General features: G+C 46.3%; 1 protein-coding gene across 1 annotated transcript in view; it reads right to left on the minus strand.

Annotated features, from left to right (window-relative positions):
• MMP17 (matrix metallopeptidase 17) overlaps positions 1–26,061 on the minus strand; it is a 174,494-nt gene that overhangs the window by 38,395 nt on the left and 110,038 nt on the right. Inside the window, exons 3-4 of the mRNA XM_075013048.1 lie at positions 14,100–14,232; positions 8,304–8,430 (exon numbers count right to left, since the gene is read on the minus strand). Coding sequence (XP_074869149.1) covers positions 8,304–8,430; positions 14,100–14,232 — 260 coding nt within the window. The remainder of the gene's footprint in view (positions 1–8,303; positions 8,431–14,099; positions 14,233–26,061) is intronic.

Below are 26,061 nucleotides of genomic sequence, written 5' to 3' on the forward strand. Positions count from 1 at the left end.
CTATGCCTTGGCTATAAGCCTGCCTTGACTAGTTCTCCCCACCTGTTAAAAGACAGAGCTGGATACTAGGGTGTTTATGAAACCCTACTGGAAATAAAGAGCTGAAATCACAAAGTGGCAGCTGAGGCCATGCAGAGCTGAAATCACAGGGTTCTGCTTCAAGGCAATCCCTAGCAGTGTGATCAGAAAGGGAGCGATGGTGGTGACTGGCGGGTAGCTGGTAGGAGTAGTGGTGGACTGGCAGGTGGCTGGTAGGAGTGGCAGCAGGTGATGGTGGGCGGCTGGTAGGAGGAGCTGCCAGCAGGTGGCAGCAAGGGCAGGCTGCAGACAAGTGGACAGCTAGTAGTGCCCTGGTGATGTATCTGGGCTCTGGGTTCAGGACTGCACTGCAGGAGGTACACCCTGTAACTGTGTGTGGGGTAAAGGGCCAAGAGCCCCAGCAAGAGACTTGGTTCTACTGCATATGGGGATGGTATCTTGGTAAAGGGGTTTGTCTCTTCTGTGCTGAGATATACTGCATCTGTCACTGTAACCTTGGGGTAGGTTATGGTCATTAAACAAGCTGTTTCTCTCTCAGACTCTGTGCTTGCGAGGGGGGAGAACCGCACGTGGGGTGAAACTGTCCCAGGCCACTGGGTTGGAGCTCAAGCCAGTTGGTTGTATCCTTGACAGGAAACCCCCCAGGAGTTGAACCCGGCCCTTCTGGCAGGCATCTGGCATTAACAGAAGGGTTACATGTGTGTAGAGAGGTGGGGCCTTGGGGGAAAGGGGCAGGGCTAGGGTCAGCCAGCCCTTAGTGCTGTCCAGATTGCACTGCATGTGTCTCAGCCAGCCCTCGGTGCCCCCCACTCCACGCCACATGTGGCTCTGGCAATGATTTAAAGGTCTGGGGCTTGGCCCACTGCTTCCGCCACAGTGGCAGCCCCAGGCCCTTTTAAATTGCCAGGCCCCAGAACGATTGCGCCTTTTGCCCCTGCCCCGTCAGTGGCCCTTTAGAGCAGTAAACACAACATATGTCATGATGGAGAGCAAACTACTGCTACTGACACCTGGGACTTCGATAGCCCCTTTTACCCAAGGATCTCACAGAACTGCACAAGGTTTGTGACTTCAGCCCAGCGTCGCTCCTGGGCCAGGCTTTCTGTTTCTTTTTTTAATAGAATAAGAAGGCATCCTACGGCTGCAGGAGGGGCTGCAGCACTGGAGGACAAGGGATTCTAGGGGAAAGAAGCTGTTAAAATAAAATGGCACTTCCTGTTTCCCAGGCAAGCCACCCTCTAGTGTAGCCATTCTGAGAACGGGCTGGATGAAGCCAAGAGAGATTTGGGTGTGTGCTCCAACTACAGTTCTTTGCAAACTCCGTCCTGGTGGTCACTCACTGTCATCTCCCAGACCAGACAAGCACACCACTGGGGCTGTGCACGCTGATGCTGGCAGTGGCAGAGTGGATGCTGTTGATTTTTGTCCTTTCAAGTTAGAGCACCAGCAGCAGATGTCTAATCAGCGTGAGGCACAAAGTGTGTTCTCCACAGGACTCACACAGCGTAGCAATGGGCGTGGCAGGTGCCGCCCATGGTGGGTGACGATGTGTATAAAGCACAGCGGCAGCTGAGAGCTTACCCCAGCTTGCTGGCACCTGCCTTGCCTTTTGATCGGCTTCTTGAGAGCAGGTGGCTCAGGCATCTGCACATCCCTTGGAGAGCGCCCCAGAGCTGCTGCTGCGAACTCAGCAGCTGTTCAGCACTTGCTCAAAACTCGGCCAGCAGAGCCAGGAGGAGAAAACAAGGGAGAGCAAGTAGCATACTAATGGACTGTGCTGCAGGCAGAGGTGGAAAAAGTACCCAAAAAGTTACTTGAGTGAAAATGCAGCTGCTTTGGGGTGGGGGGCGATGTACTTAAGTACATATTACTGAGTCCCTCTAGGAAACAGCTTGAGTTAAAAGTACAAACGCAAGCCGCATCTAGATTTCACTCAAGTATCCAGAAATGAAAGTAGTGGCACTTTTATTCAAGTAACTTTTTGGGACTTTTCCCACCTCTGGCTGCTGGGCTTGTAGCAGCTTCTGGGCCTGCTGCCTTGAATGCCGTAGCCCAGCTAAGAGAGGAGATTTTGCATGAGGTGCATTGCAAGAGACCAGCATGTGCAGAGAGAAAAGAAGAGAGGCAATAACCGATACTGACTGAGACATGAGCCTGTGACAGGGGAACGAGGTATGTCAGAGATACTGGGGGGCGGGGCTTATCATGGCCATATTCATTAAGTTTCAGTACTATGGTTTTGTCCTAAGTGACAGCCAGAGAGAGGAAAGGTCATTGCTGAGCAGGGAGACGAGAAGTCAGGATCCCTGGATTCTATTCCCAGCCCTGCCACTTTAGTCAAGTCAATTCTCTATCGGACTCAGTTTCCCCATCTGTTTAACAAGGATAATAATCACAGATCCATAGGGCTGGAAGGGATCTCAAGAGGTGATCTGGCCCACTTCCCTGCACTCATGGCAGGACCAAGTATTATAAACCATCCCTGACACGTGTTTGAGAATTAATTGAGGGATACTTGTGAAGTGCCATGAGTTCCTCCAATATGAGGTGCCATCAAAGTGCTCAGCATTATAATCAGTATCAAGGATTTCAGAGTCATCTCAAAGTAGCTAATTGTGAACTCAACTGTAAAAAAGTCACTACAGATTTACGAAATATTCCAATGACAAAGCACAATAAACTCTGAGGGAAGAAGGTGCAAAAAGGAAACAGAATAACGGAGTCAGTCCAAACAAAAAGGCCTTGGAATTTATGAAGAGAAACATGGGGTTGGAAACCGATGAACCAAAACTGGTGTGTTTACCATCAGATTTCACATGTAAATCAGATCATGAAGGTATGGATTACTCTGTCCATCACCTGTCTTTCAGTGTGGGGCACATGAGCTGACTGTGGGATTTCTGGAGGAGGAGGAAGGCCGTCAGGCCTCTATACCAATTCAGTGTCCCTGCTCTTCATCCTTGCACCCCGGAAGTCATTGCATCTTTACAGTGTCCAGATCTCATCAGGTACCGTGACCATAGCCACCACACCAGCAAAGTCTCCAGCCAGGGACACAAGAGATCCTGCTCCCACCCCTTACATTGCACATTACTTTGTGAGCCTCTATTTTCCCTCTTGTCTTGAGCATCTCTCTCAGGCTTCAGATTACCTCACAGCACCAGCACTATGAGACAATTCAGCCGATGAAGCTCCGCTCACCCTAATAGAGTCAACCAGCCAGATGATTTCCCAGAGTTCCCAGGCTTGGACATGAGCCAGAGCCCAGATCGACTGCTGTCATGGCAGAGCTGCCAATCCAGAGCATCCATCCATGACCCATATGCCACCCAAAACCTCAAGAATATCAACAAAACCCATATTTCTCCACTTTTTCTATTCTGTCTCTTCTCCTGCTCACATTTTTCTGCTTGTCAAAAGCTGAGAAAGAGACCCTCTGTCACGGCTGGACAGTGGGTAGCCAAACCTAGCAGTCAGAACCAGAAGCAGAAAAACACGAGTCAAGAGTTGTCTGGGTCAGGATGCCAAGAGGTCAGAAGCAGCGAAGTCTAGATCTGAACCACAAGGTGGAAACCAGAGCCAGGCTGGATCAGAGACAGGTGACAAACTGGAGCTGGGAACCACAGGTCTGATGCCAGGAAATCAAACAAAGGACACACATAGCCCACATCAGGTAGTTGCCCTTCTAGTGGGTGCTGCTGCTTAGGTAGGGCCATTGGGCCAACCTGTTGCTCTCAGTCTCTGCGAATCAGACCATGGGGTGGAGCCTTCTACTGGGATTGCGTTTCTTGTGTTGGGGGTAAGCAAGTCTCAGCAGCTTGCATTATGGAGGTTTGGAGGCGGGCTGGTCCCAGCAGCCTTGCAAGCCAGCATTTGAGACCCAGGAGCCATGACACCATCCTTTACCTCTCTGAGCTAGGCAACAAAACTAACTCCTTTCTCCCCACAGGGAAGGTTGTCAAATAAAAGACTAACTGGCACCTCTCCTTTAAAAAGAACTTTGATTCATTTTGGTTACATTTATTCTATACAATCATCCCATTTTAATTTTAAAACCTGTTCATAACCTGCTTTAGCTCCTTTTCTTTCATGTATAAATCTCCACATTTTAAGCACAAATTTCTTAGGCTGTTTGCCATGGTACTGAGTAGACTAAGGTTTGTATGTCCAACCTCAAACCTTGTTTAAAGCTAGACAGTAAAGCAGTCATGTTAATACCTTTAATTCACTAGGTCCATATAGTCTTTCAAGGCTACATCCACACTACCCCAGATCATTGACCCACTGAGGGTCGATCTTCCGGGGTTCACTTTTGCACATCTAATATGGACACGTGATATCGACCCCTGTACTCCTCATGAGATGTCGGGAGAAACTCTCCCTTCAACCTTCCCCAGTAGAGACAGCCAAGTTAGCTAGGTGTAGATATGTTGACTCTAGCTACACAATTGCCGTAAGTAGAACTGCGTACCTGTGGTTGACTTACTCTGCCTAGCGTAGACGTAGCGTAAGTTAATACCTGTCCTTTCATCACTGATCACTAGCTCACTGTGCAGCTGTGGTGCACAGTGCAATAGAAATGTAATGCATTAGCTGAAGTTGCTTATGGAAACTCCCTGTCCTTCAGCAAGGTATAGAACCACAGGGTTGGAAGAGACCCCAGGAGGTCATCGAGTCCCTCCCCTGCTCAAAGCAGGAACAATCCCAACTAAGGTAACTGGAAGCAATAAAATGATATTAAGCAAAAGGACATTTAGGCTGAAAATTGAAGGGAGAGGGGAAACTATCCTTCAGGAAACTGGCACTGGGTGATAACACAGGCTGTTCCCTTCTCTAATTACCATTGGGTAGGATGAGCCACTATTATTCTCTCTTGTGCCATATTAACATTTGAATCAGCTTTTGCTAGCACCAGCAGAGGGCACTCTTACCCCACAAACCAATCCCCATCAGCTGCAAGTAAAATTGTTCATTGCAGTATCTCCTGCCTGATCCAGCACAGACTATCCTGTGGGGAGGAGGGCTCCAGTTCATACGGTTTTTAAAGTCATTTCAACATGAAAAAAAAAAATCAGAGATAAATCCCGAACTCAGTTCATTCCCAGCTTGATCCTATTACATTTCTGAGTGCCTTGGAAATGACTTGCAGGTTGAATAGGGACAGAGACGTAGCCATGTTGGTTTGTATTCTATCAAAACTAAAAAGCAGTCAAGTAGCACTTTAAAGACTAACAAAATAATCTATTACGTGGTGAGTTTTTGTGGGACAGACCCACTTCTTCATATCAGAGCCATACCAGAACAGACTCCATACATAAAGCACAGAGGGCCAAACTGCATGTCAATGTGTCGAATTTGAACATAAATGACAGTTCTGAGCAGTGCCAACAATGCCCACACACCATATGTGTGGGAAGGACGGCAAACACTCTTCGACAAAGAATGAATGGACACAAAACACACATAAAAAACCTCCTAGCACACAAGCCTGTCAGCCAGCACTGTAGTGGAGTGGGCCAATTCTGTTAATGATCTCAAAGTCTGAAAAGGAACTTTGACAACTGTTTACAGAGGGAATGCTCAGAACTGTCATTCATATTCAAATTCGACACATTGACATGTGGTTTGAACCAGGACAACAATTGCCTGGCCCATTATAAGGACTCTTTTACATACTTTGTTTTATCTAACTCTTAACTTCCCCACCACACACCCTCTCCTGCTGCCCCTCTGCCCTTCTGATTTGTCAAACTTGACAACAATTTTTGGACCTCTGTGCTTTATGTATTGAGTCTCTTCTAATATGGCTCTGATCTGAAGAAGCAGGTCTGTCCCATGAAAGCTCATCACCTAATAAATTATTTTGTTAGTCTTTAAAGTGCTACATGACTGCCTTTTCATTTTGGTAATGACATGACACTACATTTACAGTTGAAACCTAGTTAAAAATAAGGTGAATTATGTATTTTATTCTGCTGGAAATTTACCACCTGGCCTATATCTTGGAAAAAGGCACGTGTATGGACCTACACTTGTTTGCAGACTGTATACCACTATTCTGAGATCTCTATCTGCTTGGGGTTTGGCCACCCAAGGACAACTTAGGAGGGACCAAAGAAAAGTAGTAAGTGCACAGAGATATGATTCACTGGCATCACCTTCAGAGCTTGTTTCCACATTTTAAACTGGATGTCTTTGCTTTTCCATCATCACTAAGTATGCTAGATCCCCCTCTCTGGGGCACCCAGAGGCTACTCCATGGGGCAGACTCACAGAATTCTATTGGCCTTTTTATTATATTCCACCATTTTTTTTAGAGGCATGAACATTTTTTTCCCCATTGTCTTCAATCACCATGGTAAAGTCAAACAAGTAAGCATTGTGCCTGGGCTGGTAAATTTTAATGCCAGTTTTGAAAGTCTTCCTTTAATCCTGCATGTGGGGCATAAACCCCACATAATAAGTTCTGTATGGTGACAGCCTCTCACAGGTATAGGTAACTCCAAAGAGTAGCACATAACCTTGCTGAACACATGTGCAAACACTGAACAGAAGCAGAAGTAGAAAAAGTCTAACCCAGTTTTTCAGGAGCTGGGAGTTTTATATCACCACTGTTAGACCATTTTAAGACAGAACCCCAATGACACCTTCTTATGGCCTCCTTCACAGACACATCACAAAACCTCATCATGAATTTGAAACAAGACAGATGCCAAACAGGATAAGTCAACTGAATGGTTGACTTACGTACGCTGCCTGTTTACATTCCCCACTGTAAACCTTATGCTAGTGACTCAGTACCAGGACGTCTTGGGTCATGCCATGATGGCCACCAGAGTCAGAACCTCTGGTGCAGATCCGTAATTCACCTCAGCTGAGGGTCTGGCAGAACGTCAGAGCCAGCAAAGCTTCATGGATTCCTTCCCAAACAGAATTTCTGTCCTTGGAACTGATGTTAAGTGAGCCCCAGCCCTGACTGTTAAAGGACAAGGTTGTCTCTTAAGCAGATAGCTCTCATATGATTCAGTGCTGTCATAGGGTAACCAGACAAGGTCATTCTTCCACCCACTGGCTTTTACTGGATCACTAAAAACCTATTAATAGCAACTCCTTGGGGTCTGATTTTCAAAATCTCTCCAGGAGGAAGGAGTTTTTCATGCTAACATTAACAGTTGATTGCTATGTATTTAGATCACCCCTCAAAGTAAGATCCCCATTGGACAATGCTGAAAAATAAAGCATTTTCCCACTTAAGATCACTGTCAACAGCAGAAGTGGGGCTGAGTGCACTACTGTTGAACAGACTTGCTCCTGAGAGCTAGTGGTTACACTAGTCCGTGTGGGTTCCACCTGTGAGTCTATCCTGGTGCCTTTTATCTTATACTTCATTAACAGAGCTCTCTACAAGCTGTGAGCTTGAGTTTTTGGGATAGCAGGATCAGCTCATTTGACTCTGCAGCTATGTTTTACTGTCGAGTTAATGAGCAGGGAAAGAAGCATCCAGCTTTCTTTGGCTATGGTTTGAAGAACAGCCAGCATGAACCATGCTCCTTGAGGGAGTGAGGAGAGGGTAGGAAAGAAAAGGAAATCAGGTCCCAAACAGTTCTCAAGGCTTTCAGTCTCCACCGGGGAAGGCGGGGAAAGAACATCCTATACATGTAACATCACACTTCCTTGGTTGGTCATCAATAGCAGAACTTCAGCCTGAGACTTCTGGATCTAACTGCTGTCTCAGCTAAAGGACTCCACTCACAAACGTGGTAGCAGGCTCCTCAGTCTATTGAGAGAGACAGAATGCCACAGAGTGTGGGTGTGAGATACACCTCTTCTTTCAGGAAAGTGGGGAGAAAGATCATCCGTGGGCCCAAAAAAGGTTCGTAAGTCCCCCTTTTTCAATGAGGAAGGGAAGCCATGCTGGTCAGAACCTGCTGGAGTTTGGCAAAGGGAAGCCAGGAATCCAAAGCCTTCAAGACAAAGAAGACCTAACAGCTGCAACTTGGCTAAATAAACCCTGCTATGTCACTGGATCACATCTATCAGATACAGGTTTGAGTCTACTTTGCTATTCCTGTTTGCTGAAAATTGAGACTGCAGCTGAGGCATGTGTGAAGAACAGTTTAAAAACATGGCTTGATGGTATCTGGAAAGGTGAAGGAACAGATTTTAACGCAGCTATGTTCAACTTCATTGCAAGCCTTATTTAACCCAGCTCTGTGTATGGATTCCTCATTGTGACACCAGAAGAGTGAAAGATGAATGCCTACCTCCAAGATAAGTTCCTTTTATTCCACTTTGTTATGGCCTGAGTGTACCGCTTCCTCCTGGTCTCTGACTCAGCAAGATCAGGTAGAGAGCAACGAGGCGTCTTCATTAATTCCAGCGTAGCTTCATCTAGATTTCAAAGAACAAAAAAGGCTTGAAATAGTGGGATGAAAACTGACCTAATATCTCCTCTCCACTTTCAGAGAGTGAAACAGGATGTTAAAAAAATTAACTTCCTTCCCAAAAGGCAGCGTGGGAGGAGTGAGCATTACAGATGCCTTGGCTTCGTGCAAAGGGTGGCAATGCAGCACTGATAATGTTCCCCTTAAACGTGCCTGCAGCCATTCCCGTCTCTCTCTCTGACTCAGAAGGGAATGCTTTTCCTTCTCACTGTCACTGGCATTCACACTTTCCTCACAACAGGGCTGTTGAGAGAGCTGCTGGGTTTTCAAATGGCACTAATCCATCAAGACTGGACCGGCACTATTGGGAATGCCCAGCAACCCTGGCTGGGTAGGGAGTGGGAAATCTCTCCCTGGCCTAAAGAAACTATATGGGGAAAATAGCACTGACAGGCTACGTCTACACGTGCACCCAACTTCGAAATAGCTTATTTCGATGTTGCGACATCGAAATAGGCTATTTCGATGAATAACGTCTACACGTCCTCCAGGGCTGGCAACGACGATGTTCAACTTCGACGTTGCTCAGCCCAACATCGAAATAGGCACAGCGAGGGAACGTCTACACGGCAAAGTAGCACACATCGAAATAAGGGAGCCAGACACAGCTGCAGACAGGGTCACGGGGCGGACTCAACAGCAAGTCGCTCCCTTAAAGGGCCCCTCCCAGACACACTTTCATTAAACAGTGCAAGATACACAGAGCCAACAACTAGTTGCAGACTCTGTATATGCAGCACGGACCCCCAGCTGCAGCAGCAGCAGCCAGAAGTCCTGGGCTAAGGGCTGCTGCCCACGGTGACCACAGAGCCCCGCAAGGGCTGGAGAGAGAGTATCTCTCAACCCCCCAGCTGATGGCCGCCATGGAGGACCCCGCTATTTCGATGTTGCGGGACGCGGATCGTCTACACGTCCCTACTTCGATGTTGAACGTCGAAGTAGGGCGCTATTCCCATCCCCTCATGGGGTTAGCAACTTCGACGTCTCGCCGCCTAACGTCGATTTCAACTTCGAAATAGCGCCCAACACGTGTAGACGTGACGGGCGCTATTTCGAAGTTACTGCCGCTACTTCGAAGTAGCTGCCGCTACTTCGAAGTAGCGTGCACGTGTAGACGCAGCCACAGTGTGGCTTTTAGACCTTCTACGTAGCATCGGCTAACCTTCTCATAGAATCAAAGAATCCCAGGGCTAGAAGGGATCTCAGTAGGTCACTGAGTTCAGCCCCTTGCCTAAAGCAGGATCAATCCTAAATAAATAATCCCAATTAGGACTTTATCAAGCCAGGACTTAAAAGCCTCTAGGGATGGAGATTGCACAACCTCTAAGGTAACGCATTCCAGTGCTTCATCACCCTCCTGGTGAAGTAGTTTTTCCTAATAGCCTACCTATATCTCCCCATCTGTAACTTCAGACCATTATTCCTTGTTCTGTCATCCGTCACTAGTGAGAACAGCCTCTCTTCATCCTCTTTAGAGACCTCCCTTCAGGAAGTTGAAGTCTGCTATCAAATCACTCCTCATTCTTCTGTTCTTCAAACTAAATAACCCTAAACCTCTCAGCCTCTCCTCATAGGTCATGTGCTCCAGCCCCCTAATCATTTTTGTTGCCTTCCGCTGAACCCACTCCAATGCATCTACATCTTTTCTATACTGGGGGCCCAGAACTGGACACAATACTCCAGATGTGGCCTCACCAGTGCCGAGTAGAGGGGAACAACAACTTCTCTAGATCTGATGGAAAAGATCCTCCTAACACACCCCAATATGCCATGAGCCTTCTTGGTTGCAAGGGCACACTGTTGACTCCTACCCAGCTTCTCAACCACTGTAATCCCCAGGCCCTTTTCTGCTGCACTGCTACTTAGCCAGTTGGTCCCCAGCCCGTAACAATACTTGGGATTCTTCCATTCCAAGTGCAGGACTCTACACTTCTCCTTGTTGGGATAAAAAAAGAATTAAAAAACCCAAAACACTGGTTATGTACTATTTTCTTTACGATGAGGTGAGGGCTCTTTGAAGGCATGGGGCAGGCCTAGCCCTAACACTGGCTATGTGATATTTTTAAAAGATGGGACAAAGGAAACAAACAAGAGCTCTGTGGTCCCTGGCAGTGGTCCCTGTAAGCTGAGCACTTGGGAGGCCACCCAGGAGAGATTCAGGTTCTGCACAGCTGATTAGCAGAGAACCCACAGTCACTCACAGCAGGCAGTATGGGTTTCTATCAATAGTGCACATCTGCACATGCCTCAGTACACATAAAATTTATTCTGCTCATGGATAGAAAAAATCAGAGGGAACACTGTTCCCTGGTGCCCTGTGCAGGGTGCCTGTCCACAGGCAAATGACACAAAGGCTCAGTGACAGCAGCACATTTCTTCCCAGTATTCTGCATTAAAGTGCACCTGGGAACTTTTAGTTCATACCTGCAGGGTCCATGTCAGGGATTCCCAACCTATGGGTCAGGACCCAAACATTAGATTTTCTAAGGGTTGCTGGCTGGGTGACTCTGACCTGCATGCTGCTCTTTAAGGAGCCATTTGCAGCTCCCACTGCTGCTACCACTCATTCCTCCAGCTCCCAGTCCCTGCTCTGCCGCAGTGAAATGGAACGTAATGTAATTAATTTAATAACTAGCAGGAGGGATCCGGCCATTGAACCAATTAAATTGAGTCCCATTTCAGCATGGCAGGGCAAGGAACTACCCATGTCGCAGATGGGGGAAGGGAGTAGGAGGACTGGAGGAGCCATGCAGAGATGGCAGCTGTGGTGCAGTGGGGGACAGTGGTGGGGCAAATGTGAGGTAGGTGGGGGTGGGTGGGTTTAGGGCTGCAAGGGGTTAAATGTTGGGGTCAGAAGGGCAGTTTGGGGCTGTGAGAGACAACAAGAGCTGATATTCTTTTGGGTAAGTTTAGAATTTGGAAGGGCCAGCTCCACAACCAGCAGAACTCTGCTGCTGCACCAATTTACAGATCTGCTTTTATTCTTAAAAAAAAAGGAGGGGATAAATGGTTTTATTTAAAACAAAAGCCCTAAAACACAGCCCTCCAATTCACAAGGAAGAGCGTGTGAACTTTCAAGTAGGCTCATAATACACACACACAGACCCAAAACCAAAAAAGCTGCCTTGCTCCTGTGCTACTTGGTGTTTCTGATATGTCATGAAAGAAAGATAATTACATGTATGTAATGAAAAACAGAAAGACATGGTGTCTCAGTGATAAGCTGATAAGAGAACAGGACAGAGAGCTGTTTAAAAGACCAGGGAAGCAGCTGCTTAGAGAATGACTTGCAGAGAGCTGCCAAGGCACGGCCTAGACTTGGCAAAAGAGGAGAGCCTGCTAATTAGCAGGTTCTCGTTAACTCTTGCCTAAATAAATGGGAGTGAAAGCAAAGTGACTGTGCCACAGGAGGTTGTTTCTATGTTTAATGCTATGCAGGGCTCAAGGAAGAATAACCACTGCCAGGGAGAGAGACAGACAGATGTTAGGAGGGTGCTGATGATACCTGGGGCCAAGCAAATGGATTCAGAGAAAATAAGAACTGATTTTGATGTTTGCTCACTAATTCCTCCTATGGCTGGTTGAACAGTCTGGATAGGAAGGCACTTGACCCAGTTCCAACACTGCAAGCAGTGGGGGCAACAGCCATTGCAGACGCCGGGGCAAGATGTGTCGGGGAGGGAGCTGGCTTGGTACCTGTGGAAGGGGCAGGGCATCTGGTGGAAGGGGTGGGGCATCAAGCAGTCAGGCCTCAGCACTGCCCAAACCATGGTGTGCCCCACTCCAGGCTCCACAGTAGCACAGAGCACTACTCTGGCAGCAATTCAAAGGGGCCTGCTGCTCTGGCTGCCACTACAGCCACAGCAATGGTGGCAGCGGCCGGGAGTGCTGGGTGCCTTTGAATCTCCAGGTCCCTGGGCCATTGCCCCCCCCTTGCCTCTCCGGGTCAGCAGGCCTGACTGCAAGAGTGGGGTTTGAGCATCTTGTACTTGTAAGGGCTAGACAACTCCATGGCAGTGCATGGGGCTAACAGGCAAGGTGTGGGGATGGAAGATGAAGGCCAGAAGCAGTCAACTCTCAGACTGCGTGGACTGCAGCGCTGGGCCCCCCTGCCCAGCTGCTGGAGCTGTGCAGAGCAGCTGCAATTTAAAGGGCCAGATGCTGTCCTGCTGCAGTAGCACCGGTGGTGACCAGGAGCCCTAAGCCACTCTGAAATGCAGAACCCTGTAGTCACTGCTCCCTTCCCTCCTCCCTGGCCCTGTCGGCATGTAGGCAAACAGGCCAGGAAGAGGCTTGCACTTTAGGGGTCTGACCAATCCTATTGAAGTTGTTTCATTGATTTCAACAGGATTCCTGGATCCCAGCCTTGGAGCTCTGGGAGAAGTCCACATCACGACTTAGATTCAGTGAACCTTAAAGCAAGACTCTACACTGCTTTGGGTGGGACTCAATAAGGTAAGTGGAGTGACTGCTTTTCTTGAAGAGGTAATTGAGCACTAGGATAGATACACAGCAGTGCTCAGTGACACAGACCTTAAACACTAATCTTCCATAATTCTTGTATTCTTTCCCTCCAAAGCTCTCCCATTGCAAACATTAACACATTCAATGTTGAAGGGAAACTGAGGTAAAAAGTGGTTAGGGATTTGCTTCCAGTCACATACACAGTTGCCTGGAATAGAATCCCAAACCCCTCAACCCTGTTGTTTAGCCAAGATCCCAGCCTTCTGCAGCTGCAAGTTGCTGTGGCTGAGCACCTGACAATAGCTCTGGCTTTCTTAGCAGAGAGAAAAGCCAAAGAAGATAGCTATCTTCAAAAATAATTCAATGCAAACAAGGATAATGAGCAGGAGAAAAAAAGAAAGAACACCAGTGAGTCGGTCTTATAGGAACAATCTTTCTACTCTCCCCTTTGTCAAAAAGAAGGCTAAAACTAGGACATTTCAACATTAGGATCTGAGCCATTAATTAGCTATTTTGTCCTCAATTGGATGATGCCATCAATGACTAAAAAGAACCCATCCAACCCAGCAGTTCTGATGGCTTCTGTCCTTTTTAAAAACACACCAAGAGCTATTCTGAGCACAATAAGAACCTCACAGGCATGTGGGTCCAGTGAAATAATTGCCCGTCTTAAGCTGTTGAAAACAGAAGGCAACAAAGCACCTGAGCCATGTAATTACTCCCTATAACTGCAAACTGGGCCGTATGTTGTTGCATACATATTAGAGCTTCCTGGGATGGGCACAGTCAACCGTCTGCAGCTCAGTGATATAGGAGAATGCAACTCTTCCCTTGTCTCCAACTCTGTTATAAGACATCTCTGCAGCTGACCATGAAAATAGTGCCAGATGGGTGGCTGTGTTAGTCTGTATTCTATCAAAACAAACCAGCACTCACGTAGCACTTTAAAGACTAATAAAATGATTTGTTAGGTGATGAGCTTTTGTGGGACAGACCCACTTCGTCAGAGGGACCAGATCTGAAGAAGTGGGTCTGTCCCATGAAAGCTCATCACCTAACAAATTATTTTGTTAGCCTTTGAAGTGCTACATGACTGTTCATTTGTTTTGATTGTGAAAATGAAACAGAAGAGCATGCTTATTTCCAACTGACCTAGTATCCCTGTTGCTTCTAGGCCGCCAAACTCTTGCATGGCTGTGATGGCTTTTGCAAGCTCTTCCTGAGTCTGCAGTTGTCCTGTGATGGGGTCTGGAGGAGGCAGGTAGCCAAATTTAGTCAGCCAGTCCTGTAAAGCAAGCAGAAGTGGGGGAAAAAAATGATAGAGTGGCAGGGACTGAAGTTCCCATCGGTTCCACATGGAGATGCTTTTCCTATTTGTATATTTACACCTGAGTTCCCCATTGAACTTTGTGGTCCATGTTAACAAATGAATGTGCCAGAATGTATCTGTATACGTTACTTAAGTAATGGAATCTAGTGACCTTCATGCATTCCAATGCTGACATTTAATTTTCCCATCTTGCTGCAAACTACCTTTGATCATGGCAACAGCAGAATTATAAAACACAGTCCTGTGCTGCAGCTATTTTTTAGCCTCTCTTTAGGCTGTTGGTTGTCAGCAGAGACCTGTTCATTGGGAGATTTGTAGAGGACAGAGGGACCCTAATAATGAAGAGCTAAACAGAACTCAACCCGCTTTTCATCTTTAAGTACCACTGACTTTGGGCAGGAATTAGGTCCTTGGTGTCCCACTCTCTCCTCAAATGTGGATTTGAAGCTGGGACCTCTGAAACTTAGTGCAGGAGTCTCTACAGCATGATTTCCCAAACTAGGGGGCACGAGGTAACCCAGCCCCTGCCATCATTCCCCCATCCTAAGAAAGAGCCAGCCTTTGCTTCCAGCTCTCAGCCCCTGCCATTTTATGTGGGCGACCTAGTGCAGCTGCTATAAAAAGCAGACAGCTGCCAAAGACCCGCGTGGAGTGAGCTGCCTCCTGCAAAGTTGAGTGAGCGTGGGTTGGGGGGGGGAAGGGGAGGAGGAGTAGGATGAGGTTAGATGGGGAGCTGGGGGTGCCTGGCTCAGGGGAGAGGGATGGGGTAAGAGCAGGGGGCAGGTGGTGCCTGGCTATGGGGGAGGCAAGGGGAGGGGCTCAGACAGGCAGCTTGTGGGGCTCATGGGACTTGGGCAGCTGGCCCTGCCATCGTGGGGCTCAGGTGGCTGGTGGGCAGGCAGGCAGGCAGCTGGCCCTTGCAGCACGGGGCTCAAGCGGCTTGGGCTGGCGGGCGGGTGCCTGGCCCTGGCAGTGCGGGGCTCAGGCAGGTAACTTGGACAGCTGTCCTGGGGCTGGGGTGGGTGGCTGGTGAGTGGGTAGATGGCCCCAGCAGCATGGGGCTTGGGCGGCTGGCTCGCGGTGGTCAGGTGGCTCGAGCTGGCCCTGGCAGCACAGGACTCAGGCAGGCGGCTTGGGAGGCTGGCCCACGGCTCAGGTGGGCAGCTGGCTCTGGCAGCTTGGGAGGCTGGTGTGTGGATGGCTGGCCCTGGCAGTGTGGGGCTCAGGCAGGTGGCTTAGGCAGCTGGCTGTCAGGTGGGCAATAGGCTTTGGTGGCTGGTGTGTGGGTGGGCAACTCCAGCAGTGCAGGGCTTGGGCAGGTGGGCGCCTGGCATGGGCAGCTCTGGGGGCTGGTATGGGGCTCAGGCAGCTGGCCAGCTGGGGCTGCACCAGGCACCCGCAAGGTGCCAAGAAAAACTATTTGTGCTTATTTTTAATTTTAAATAACATTTTTCTATCCAGGTTTTTTGTTTAATTACAAATTGAATTTTTTGTTAAAAGGGGGTTGGATGCTGGTAAAGAAGATGTGGGGGAGTGTGAGGTTTTCTTGAAAAATCAAAAGGGAGGCATGATGCTGAAAAGTTTGGGAACCCCTGCTCTACAGTTTAAGTTAAAAGCCATCTGGCGCTCAGCTAAGGCAGTAGAGGATTCTCATTCTCTCTCTGTGTTAGTGGTCTAGGTTCCACCACCTGGGACAGTCAACCACACCCAGTAGTCATGTGGGTTACATTTGGGTGGTCCTGGATTTCCATAATTAGACCTATTCCTCTCCTCAGAATAAAATTCTGCCTAAGTACCAACCCTTCCTTTAGCAACAGGGCCTCAGTCACTCTGCTGGAACTTGCTTCTGGCTTCTTGTTACAGACTTATTCTATTTTTGGGCCTGAGACATCTCAGAGGGCACTGCATGAGCACCTGGGAAACCAGAGCTTTCCTATGTCAAGGCACACCGAGAACATCTCAAGCCCAAGACAGATGTAGACTAAAAAGGGAGAGGCAGCAGTGCAAACAGTATCGGACCGTTAATCTAAGGAAGAAATCTCAGAGATCGGGGGAGTGACAGGCTAGTACCCCAAACACTGAGTTGTGCAGAAGGCATGGCTCCCGTAATTGAATATGGGCACAGCCTCCTCTGTTCCCTGCAGATGTCTGAAGGTGGGGATGTCCTAGGCGGTGGCCATGAGTGGAGTGGAGACAGCCCGGTACCTTTGGTTTTGATGTAATTCACTAGGGTTTGCATGGTTTTATTCCAAGTTTTGTGGAGAGTTTTTGAACCTGAAACCACTAAAACCATGAGATGCAAACCAGCCACTGAGCTTCACTGAGACTCAAACAATCTATAGCTGGTGGGATTCACTGAAAGCTCACATCTCACTTTTACCATAATTGGGTTTAGGACCCAATCCAAATCCATGGAAGTATTTCCGTGGCTTGAGAAGGAACTGGATCAGGCCCTGTAACAGGACCCAAGCGGCAATTAATGAAATGATTACCAATTAGCTAAATTTCTGGTCAGCTTTCAGAGTAACTACGATCACCCAAGCCCAAAACAGAAGAGACCAAAGCTTAAACAAAGAACACTCAGGGAGATATGAAATTACAATGGATTTCTGGGGAAACCACCCTGAAAGAGTTTCTCTTCCAGTCGCTTAATCACCTCACAGGCAACATGAACATATCATCTCTCAAGAAGAATGCCCCAAGCAAGGACACCTTTGTTTTCTTCTGCAGTAATCTGACCTATGTGAAAACATCCATTTCCTGGTAATTAATGCCCTCTGTGTGTGTGTGTGTGTGTGTGTGTGTGTGTGTGTGTGTGTGTGTGTGTGTGTGTGTGTGTGTGTGTGTGTGTGTGTGTGTAAGTAAACAAACTTTTTTAAAAAAACTCTTACAAATATAAAATCCTCATTTTGCATGTGTGTGTGTAAAACTTTTTTAAAAAACTCTTACAAATATAAAATCCTCATTGTAACAGGCAACTTGCTCAACTCCTGCCCTGACCAGAAGCATTTGGGTCTTGGGTCACCTATGCAAAATGAATTTAGGAGCCTTTGTACATTCCTGAGGGCCCGAGATGAAGTCAACAGAAGGTCTCCATTGATTCCAAGGCTCTTAGTGAAGAACCTTCCATTGCAGCTAAAACTCCCTGGTCATTGGCAAGATCAGCAGAGAAACAAAGAATTGAATGGTCTCATGAAAAAAGGCTTTCTCCTCTCAGCCACTACCTTTAGGGAAGGGTGAAAGTACATTGGCAGGCATATGTTCCGACAGTTTGTATGTTCCTACTCGAAGGACAAAAAGAATATTCAGTGCTGCCATTCTGGCCTCTTCCAGGAACAGCAAAATCTCTTAGGAAAGTAAGTATCTTCCACCCCATTGCCAAGAAATCACTAAAACTAAACCAAGAGCTACCCAGCTAGTGTCACATGCCAAGTAGCAAGGAATGAGCTCTCTGTTCCAAGGTGTCATCTAAAAACTCAGTTCTCAGTCATGCCATATTCTTGCTATGAAAATTGCTGATAACAACAGGGACACAGACTGAGCACTGAATAATTGGGTGGCAGCCATACTGGCTCGTGCTGAACAAGAAAAAGTCAATATTTGTTCAACAGAGTAGAACAAAACCATTCAGAGATGCTCATGATTTTCAGAGGACTGCCCAGACTATGTATGGGTTTATTGAAGAGGATGGTTGAATTGTTTACGCTCATCCCCTACCCCCATATTTAGTCACCTCACTGCCATTGACCTGAGTGTGTATATTTAGAGGGAAGCACATATCTTTTTATAATCTAGACTAGTGTGGCCCATAGGAAACCTAACCATCACCTGTGCTTAATCATCTCCAAGGAGGCCTTCCATTTACTCCTATTTCTGTCTCTGATCAATGCAGAAGGAGCAGCAGAGATTAACTTTATATTACTGAGAAAACAAGACTCCTGTGTTCTTTATCAGTATCAAAAGATACATTGATCTACCAAGTCACTAAGGACTGATACTGATCTAGGCTTTTACCTTGGTCAATACACGCTTAATTTATTTAGGTACGATTAATGCTGAGTCAATATCTGCTTACCACTGACACTTGACTGCTCTGGTTCCCAAGCCCCTTCAAGGACAGAGAGTTTTCAAGCCCCTAATGATGCATTAAGTGGGCCCACACTTACAGAACTCTCTTGTAGATTTTTCTTAAGCTTCCTATGGCAAAAACATCTGCCATTTCCTTCAAAGAGCAAAGCCTGGTTCCATCTCTCTCTCTAGCTAGTCAGTTGTCTCCTCTCCCTCTTACACAGCTGACTTGTTTTAGTGCAACAGCACATTACAATAAGGAAAATTGCTTGTGGTGCTTTTTCATATTGTTTGAATGTAGCTCCAAGATTTGGTAACCCACCTGCTAGGAATACATTAGCTACCACAGACCACACTGTGAGAGACTCAACTCTTATCCCATCTGCCGGTAAGTGTTGTCTGAAGACTAGTCTCAATGCTGTCAGCAGCGTTTGTTCCTGCTGCTTTATTTGCCCCCTTGCATAGGAAAAACATCAGTGACAGCAATTAGCTACACAAATTGCTCCTGATTCTTCCTGAGAAATGGCCTGTGACAAGGAGCTCTATGTCAGTCCATCGACTGCCAGGTGTAGTGAGGTTTAATTTACTTTCCTCTACAGCCAGGAGAGACAGAGTCATTTATCTTCTAGTTGCAGCAGAATCTTTTGTATGCTGTGCAGAGCTACCTAATCCAGCTTCCCTGTAGCCCTCCTGGAGAATGAAGTGGAAGACAAAAGGCAAAAGGAAAAGGTACGCTATGCTATAAATGACACGTGAAAGAGCTGGAAAAGGGAATCAGTCCAGCACAAGCCTCCAGTGATTAGCTACAGCAATAACTGCCTTTTATTCATCTCCCCCAGCCTCCAAAAATGTATCATTTTGTCCTTCAAAATGTTTAGGATAATTGTGGGAGCTTCTGCACCTAAAACGCTTTCTTGCGGCTTTGCCTGAAGAGTGACAGACTCACCAATAATGGACGCAGGGTTTACTCATGATATTGAGTCTAGATTATATGTTGAACCTCTCTAATCCAGAACTCTTTTGTCCAGCATGATTTTAGTTAGTTGGATGACCGCATATCATGGGTGTGGCCAAGCTTCTGTGGTCCCATATACTTTGTTTACAGCCACCAGTCCTAGCACTCAGTGTTCTGTGCTGTTATTTGGCACAAAATTTACCCTAAATGTCTTCAAAGAGACCAGTAAGCAGAGCAATTGTTGGTAATGTTGCTAGACAATATTGACCTCCGGTGGTTTGGCAAATTCTCTCATCTGGCACCAGTCAGGTCCCAAGAATGTCAGACTAGAGAGGTTCTACCTATATTACATTTCATGCCACCTTTCATACCATGCATCCTTCCCGGCCCCAACTGCTCTATGTCAAGCATGATGTTCAGAATGCTTGAGATGCCTTTGCTGGGGATGCCTCCATTTCTTCAGCATCAAACAGATGTAACTTCTTCCTCCCTTAGTATTCTTAATTTGTCTACACTAGGGGAAGGAAACTGGGTTTGGAAGGAAATGACAATTGAGCAGAAGTGGGTGGGAAAGTGATTTACCCTTCTTGAAAAATTTATTGGGATCTGAAAAAAAGAAAAAAAAATCAAAACACCAAACATTCCCATCCTGAACTGGGACAAAAACTCAAAAGCTCCAAAATGTATTTTCTAACAACAACAAAAAGTTCAAGTCAAAAACTTGAATTTTTCACATAGAAAATGCTAAACTAGCATATTCTGGAAACCTGACATTTTTATTTACCTAGATTTTCAAGGTGAGAACATCAGTGAAACTCCACTAAAAGTTTCAGTTTCAACTGACATTTTTTGATGAAAAAAATATTTTCTTGAAAAATACCCAACCAGCTTTCCTAGTGACCTCACCATCTGCCAAGATGAGCAGATCTGACACTTCACCAGCTACAAGAGGAAGGTGGATTTGTTACATAGATCTTGGACTAGGACGCAGGAGAATTGGGTTTCAGTTCCAAGCTCTAGCAAAAATTTTCTGTGCCCACATGAGCAAATCGTTTATATTCTGTCTTGTTTCCTTATATATAACAGCATAATAGCATTCCCTTTTCTTCCGCCTTTTATCTGCCTTGTCTAGTTAGACTCTAAGTGCTTCTGAGCAAAGACAGTCTCTCACGGAATGTAAGTGCGGCACCCAGCACAACAGCCCCAGGCACTATAATGCACATAATAAATAGCATGCGTCATTAATTTTCAAAGCCTTCACTGCCCAGGGAGACTCTTTCCCCTAGTTCCAAGAGTTTACAAAGACAGACAAAAAGACATGTGGGGGAACAAATGGAAAAGAATTCAGATGACCCAGCTTTGTTGCTAATAAAAGATGTCAGTACTTTGCCATTGTTTTCCTTCTTGAAAGAGAAAAGTACAAAGTGACTGTGTAGTGTAACAGCCAAAGATATTTCTGGTCATCCAAACCCTCCCTTCCATTGGGATTGATGAACACTGATGTGGGCAAGACTCTGCTGGCTGTTCAGAGCTGAGCAAATGGCTGGCATGGAGATGTCCCTTCGACAGGGAGGCATTGTGTTTAGTGATGAAATACTTCACTGGTTCCCTACATTCCTGACCTGAGTGACCTGGATAAATTGGAGGACTGGGCTAAAACAATCTGATGCAGTTCAACAAGGAGAAGTGGAGTCCTGTACCTGGGGTGAGAGAATCCCAAGCATTGTTATAAGCTGGGGACTGACTGGCTAAGCAGCAGTACAATGGAAAGGGACCTAGGAGTTATGGTGGATGAAAAGCTGGATATGAGCAGTGTGCCCTTGTAGCCAAGAAGGCTAATGGCACATTAGGGTGCATTAGGAGGAGCATTTCAAGCACATCTAGATAAGTGGTTGTTTCCCTCTGTTCGGCACTGGTGAGGCCGCATCTTGAATATTGTGTCCAGTTTTGGGCCCCCCAGTATAAAAGGATGTGGACTTGCTGGAGCAACTTCAGCAAAGGGCAAAAAACATGATTAAGGGTCTGGAGCACAAGACCTATGAGGATAGGCTGAGGGATTTGGGCTTGTTTAGTTTACAGAAGAGAAGACTTAGTGGTGATTTAACAGCAGCCTTCAACTTCTGAAGGGGAGCTCTGAAGAGGAGTGTCAGAAACTGTTCTCAGTGGTGTCAGATGGCAGAACAAGGAGTAATGGCCTGAAGTTAAAGGAGGAGAGGTGTGGGTTAGATACTAGGAAAAACTACTTCACCAGGCGGGTGGTGAAGCACTGGAATGCGTTGCCTAGAGAGGTGGTGGATTCTCCATCCCTCGAGGTTTTTAAGTCCTGGCTGGACAAGGTCCTGGCTGGGATGACTTAGTGGGGGTTGATCCTGCTTGAAGCAGGGAGCTGGACTAGATGACCTCCTGAGGTCCCTTCCAACCCTGTGATTCTATGATTCCACCCAGCAGGAGAACTGCTGGAACAAAGATGGCAAGGAGGCAGGATATCAAACCATTTAAAGACCTTGAGAGAGGGGGATTAAGATTCGTGGAAGGAGACAGAAAGGGTCTTGTAGGAACAATGGTGGAGATTAGTGGGAATTTTTGTTTTACACTAGAGCCCACAGTTACTGACTGAGGGTATGTCTCTACTGCATTGCATGTGGGAGGGAGGATGGGGAGGGATTATAGCTGGTACAGGTACCAAAATAGCTTTTGATTGGTTGCAGTAAAGCCATCAGTGTGCAGAATAAATTTTGTTATGTGCACCAAGGCACAGGTAGATGTGCACCCCCAATAGAAACACAGGCTGCTGGCTTTGGGTGCTCTGCTAATCATCTGGAAGTCATGTGTATCTCTCCTGAGTGGTCACGCAAGTGCTCAACTTACAGGGAACACTGGTTTTAGGCTACACAGGCAGCTGTCATGGCCACAATGGCAATTTTGGCTCAGTTATGACGGGCTCCCAGAGCAAGGACAATATGGGCTAATGCCAGATTGGGAAACAGAATTCATTGTGAAAGAGCTGCATGGCTGTATTATAAACAGCAAAGAGCAGGGGTGAGAGTGGCTGCATTACATCTGACATAATATAATACACCTTTGACAGAGGACCTTTAATGTGGGTGAAATTAAGGCAGATTTTTTTTTTAATTCCTGCTCTGTGTTTTGCAGGCTTGGCTTGTTTATCGGTAAATGTTTCCCCATTCTCCACAGAGCACAGTACCTCATTAGAATCTGGAGTTAGTTTTTGGTTTAACAGTGCCATCTCTTATACTATTTCCTGCTGGGATGCAGTTTAATAAAGCACTTCCACAGCAGTGGAGTCCGTATGTTTTCAGAGGTGGGAGTGCTGAGGAAAATGCAATCATTTTTAAGTGGCTGGCTTTAATGTATTCTTCCTCTCTGTAGCCTGCTGTGGTTGGTGACCAATGCATTACTGCAAGAATTTTTAAAGCCACTGCTGCCAATGCAGTTTTTGTTTGAAAGGTGATGGACTATTTTAACTACCACGTTTGGTTACTCCAGAGATACCTGGGTGCATACAGGATGCTACAGAGTCTGAATGGCTCATTTTACCAACCAAAAATAAGCTTTCATTACTTTTTATTTCTGTTGGTTGTGCAGAATCAACAGAGATATGGGAGAATCAGATGGAGCAGAGCCTGCTTTATGCTTATTAAAGCTCTGACTGCAGAATTTTTTTTAAATGTTCAAGTGAGAAAAAAGCAGTTCTTGACTGTCAGATCCTTTAACTTGTAAACTGACTTGATCAGGAAGACAATGTAAGACAATATTACAGGTTGAACCCCTCTAATCTGGTGCACTCTGGTCCAGCAACATCTGTGGTCCAGTATGATTATAGTTAGCTGGATGTCCACATATCATGGGTGTGGCCAAGTTTCTGGTTGTTCCATAAAGTTTGTTTACAGCCACCAGTCCTGGCTCTCAGTGTTCTGTGCTGTTACTTAGCTGTAATTTACCTCTAAATGTCTTCCAAAATCCCAGTAAGCAGCTGAAGTGTTCGAAATGCGGTTAGACAATATTGACCTCCTGTGGTTTGACAAATTCTCTGGTTTGACACCAGTTAGGTCCTGAGGGTGCTGGACTAGAGAAGTTCAATCTGTATTACTTGCATTGAATAGGAGCCTCCAGCCTCCTGGAGTAGGACCCCATTGCCTTAAGGTGCATTTCATCCAGAGAACAAAAGGATGAGCCCACCAAACATGAAACTTCATAGCATCCTTAGCAGACTCCATTTTCAGATTAGGGCTGCACTCTCATATCTTGTGTACTTTCGTTTTATTTTTACCTATGCTCTTTTATTCTACAGCACAATTCAGTGCTTCTGTTTCTCAGAGATGCAAGGATGATTATTGTTTTACCGGTGATTTCTCACACTGTGATGCTCCTGCTAGCATCATCCGACAGCCCCCAGAAAGCTTTGCTTCAAAGTTTTCTTCTTTGTGATTGATTCTCAAGGGTCAGAAAGTGGCTTTTACGTGAGAATAACCAGTTTAGCATAACCAGAAAACTAAACAGAGGAATCTCCTCCCCCCACCCAAACTCCATGACCTCTGACTGTCTCTCCCATCTGTCTCCTAAACAACCCAAGCCAAACTCTGACCTGCAGAGAGAAGAGGTGTATGATTAGCCACGCAAACTGACAAGAGAAGCATGAATATCTTCAGGGTATAGGTATATATTTAAATCGGGGAGACATTAAATGACTTAGCCAAAACCAGAAAGGAGATTTGCAACACAAGCAAGGACTGATCCAGACTGCCCAACTACAACACTAGTGTCTTAAACACAAAATCCTTCCTGTCTACCTTGCACACTCCTTCCTGGGAGTGCAGCTAGTGGAAGGGGATGGGAGAGGAAGAACAGGACACCCCCTTGAATTTAAGTCCTTGCACATTTACGACCAAATAATACCCCTACCTCTTGACGCCTTCTGTGTAAAACTGTAAGAGCTCTCGCCAGAGATTAGCAGCTGGGCTAACCTAGGGAGGAGGGCTTTAAGCTAGGCTTGATGGGGTGGGAGTCAAGGGGAGGTAACAGAAGGCCACAGATAAGTGACCTGGGGAATAGGTCAGAAACTGGAAGGAGCACAGGCTATAACAGCAGAGATAAAGGCAGGACAAGGCAGAACTGGAGAGTAAAATGAAATCAGTATCTAAGTTGTCTGTACACAAATGGAAGAAGGATGGGGAATAAGCATGAATAACTTGAAATGCTAGTAAATAAACACAAGTATGACATAGCTAGCATCACAGAGAGATTTGGTGGGATAATACACGATTGGAAAATTAGTATGGAAGGGTCATGAAAAGATATGCAGGGCAAAAAGGGAAGAGGTGTTTGGCTTATATATTAAAAATGTGTCTACTTGGACTGAGTTTGAGATGGAAATAGGAACAGAGAGATGGCCATGTTAGTCTCTATCTTAACAAAACAAACCAGCTGTCGTGTAGCACTTTAAAGACTAACAAAATTTATTAGGTAATGAGCTTTCATGGGCCACTTCTTGAGAGCTGGAAATAGTGCTGTACTGGAACCTCCCCCCTGACTCACCCACATCTCCTAGAACTGGAAGGGACCTCTGGAGATAATCTAGTCCAGTCCCCTGCCCTCTGGCAGGAGCAAGCACCATCCCTGATATCTATTTGCCCCAAACGGCCTCCTCAAGGATTGAGCTCACGACCCTGGGTTTAGCACACCAATGCTCAAACCACTGAGCTATCCCTCCCTCCTTTCTAGCCTAGGTACCTAATTTGTCAGTTTTCATTTCATTTTTTTTGTTTGTATCTCTGTTCTAGACTCATCAGGACAATTCACTTTCAGCACTATTTTCAGTACAGCACTACCTCCAGATCTGAAGTTGGTCTGTCCCACGAAAGTCCATCATCCAATATATTATTTTCTTACTCTTTAAAGTGCTACATGACTGCTTTTTTGTTTTGTTATGGAAATAGGAGACAGACTTGTTGAGAGTCTCTGGGTAAGGTTAAATGGGGCAAAAAGCTGGGGTGATGTCATAACGGTCTACTACAGACCAACTAATCAGGAAGAAGAGGTGGATGAGGCTTTTTTAAAACAACTAACAAAATTATCCAAAGCACAGAACTTAATGGCAAGGGGGGAACTTCAATGATCCAGACATCTGCTGGGAAAACAACACAGCAAGGCAGTTTTATACAACAAATTATTGGAATGCACTGGGGACAAATTTATATTTCAGAATTTAGACAAAGCTCCTTTGGGGGAAGCTAGTTTAGATTTGATTTTAACAAATAGGAAGGAACTGGTTGAGAATTTGAAAGTGATCATGAAATGACAGCGTTCATGATTCCAAGGAGTGGTAGAAGGAAGAACAGCAAAAGGAAAGCAATGGATTTCAGGAGGGCAGACAAATTTGAATTTAAGGCAGTTAGCTAGATTGTACCAAGTGACTGTCTTCACTGTAAATATCATTAGCTCGATTTAGAGAGCACGAATATCAGTATCATAACATCATTGAAACCGGATGGGTGTAGCATCAAGTTTGAATTTAAAAGTTCAAATGAAGGCTGGCGTGGAAGTGCCACGGTCTTTGAATTGAATTCATTAGCCTCCAGCGGCTGAGTGGCGACACTTGTGGGAGCCAGGAAACTGCCCGTGAGTGGCAGGTAGCCAGGAAATGCGCTGCTGTACCCGGTTTTCAGCTCCTGTGAGCCAGGCACAGCAGTGCTGGTCAGTCTCCCGGCTCCCCGAAGCTGTGGGAACCCAGGAACCAGGCA

This window comes from Carettochelys insculpta, chromosome 18, assembly GCF_033958435.1.
Source record: "Carettochelys insculpta isolate YL-2023 chromosome 18, ASM3395843v1, whole genome shotgun sequence".
In the NCBI taxonomy this organism is placed as follows: domain Eukaryota; kingdom Metazoa; phylum Chordata; order Testudines; family Carettochelyidae; genus Carettochelys; species Carettochelys insculpta.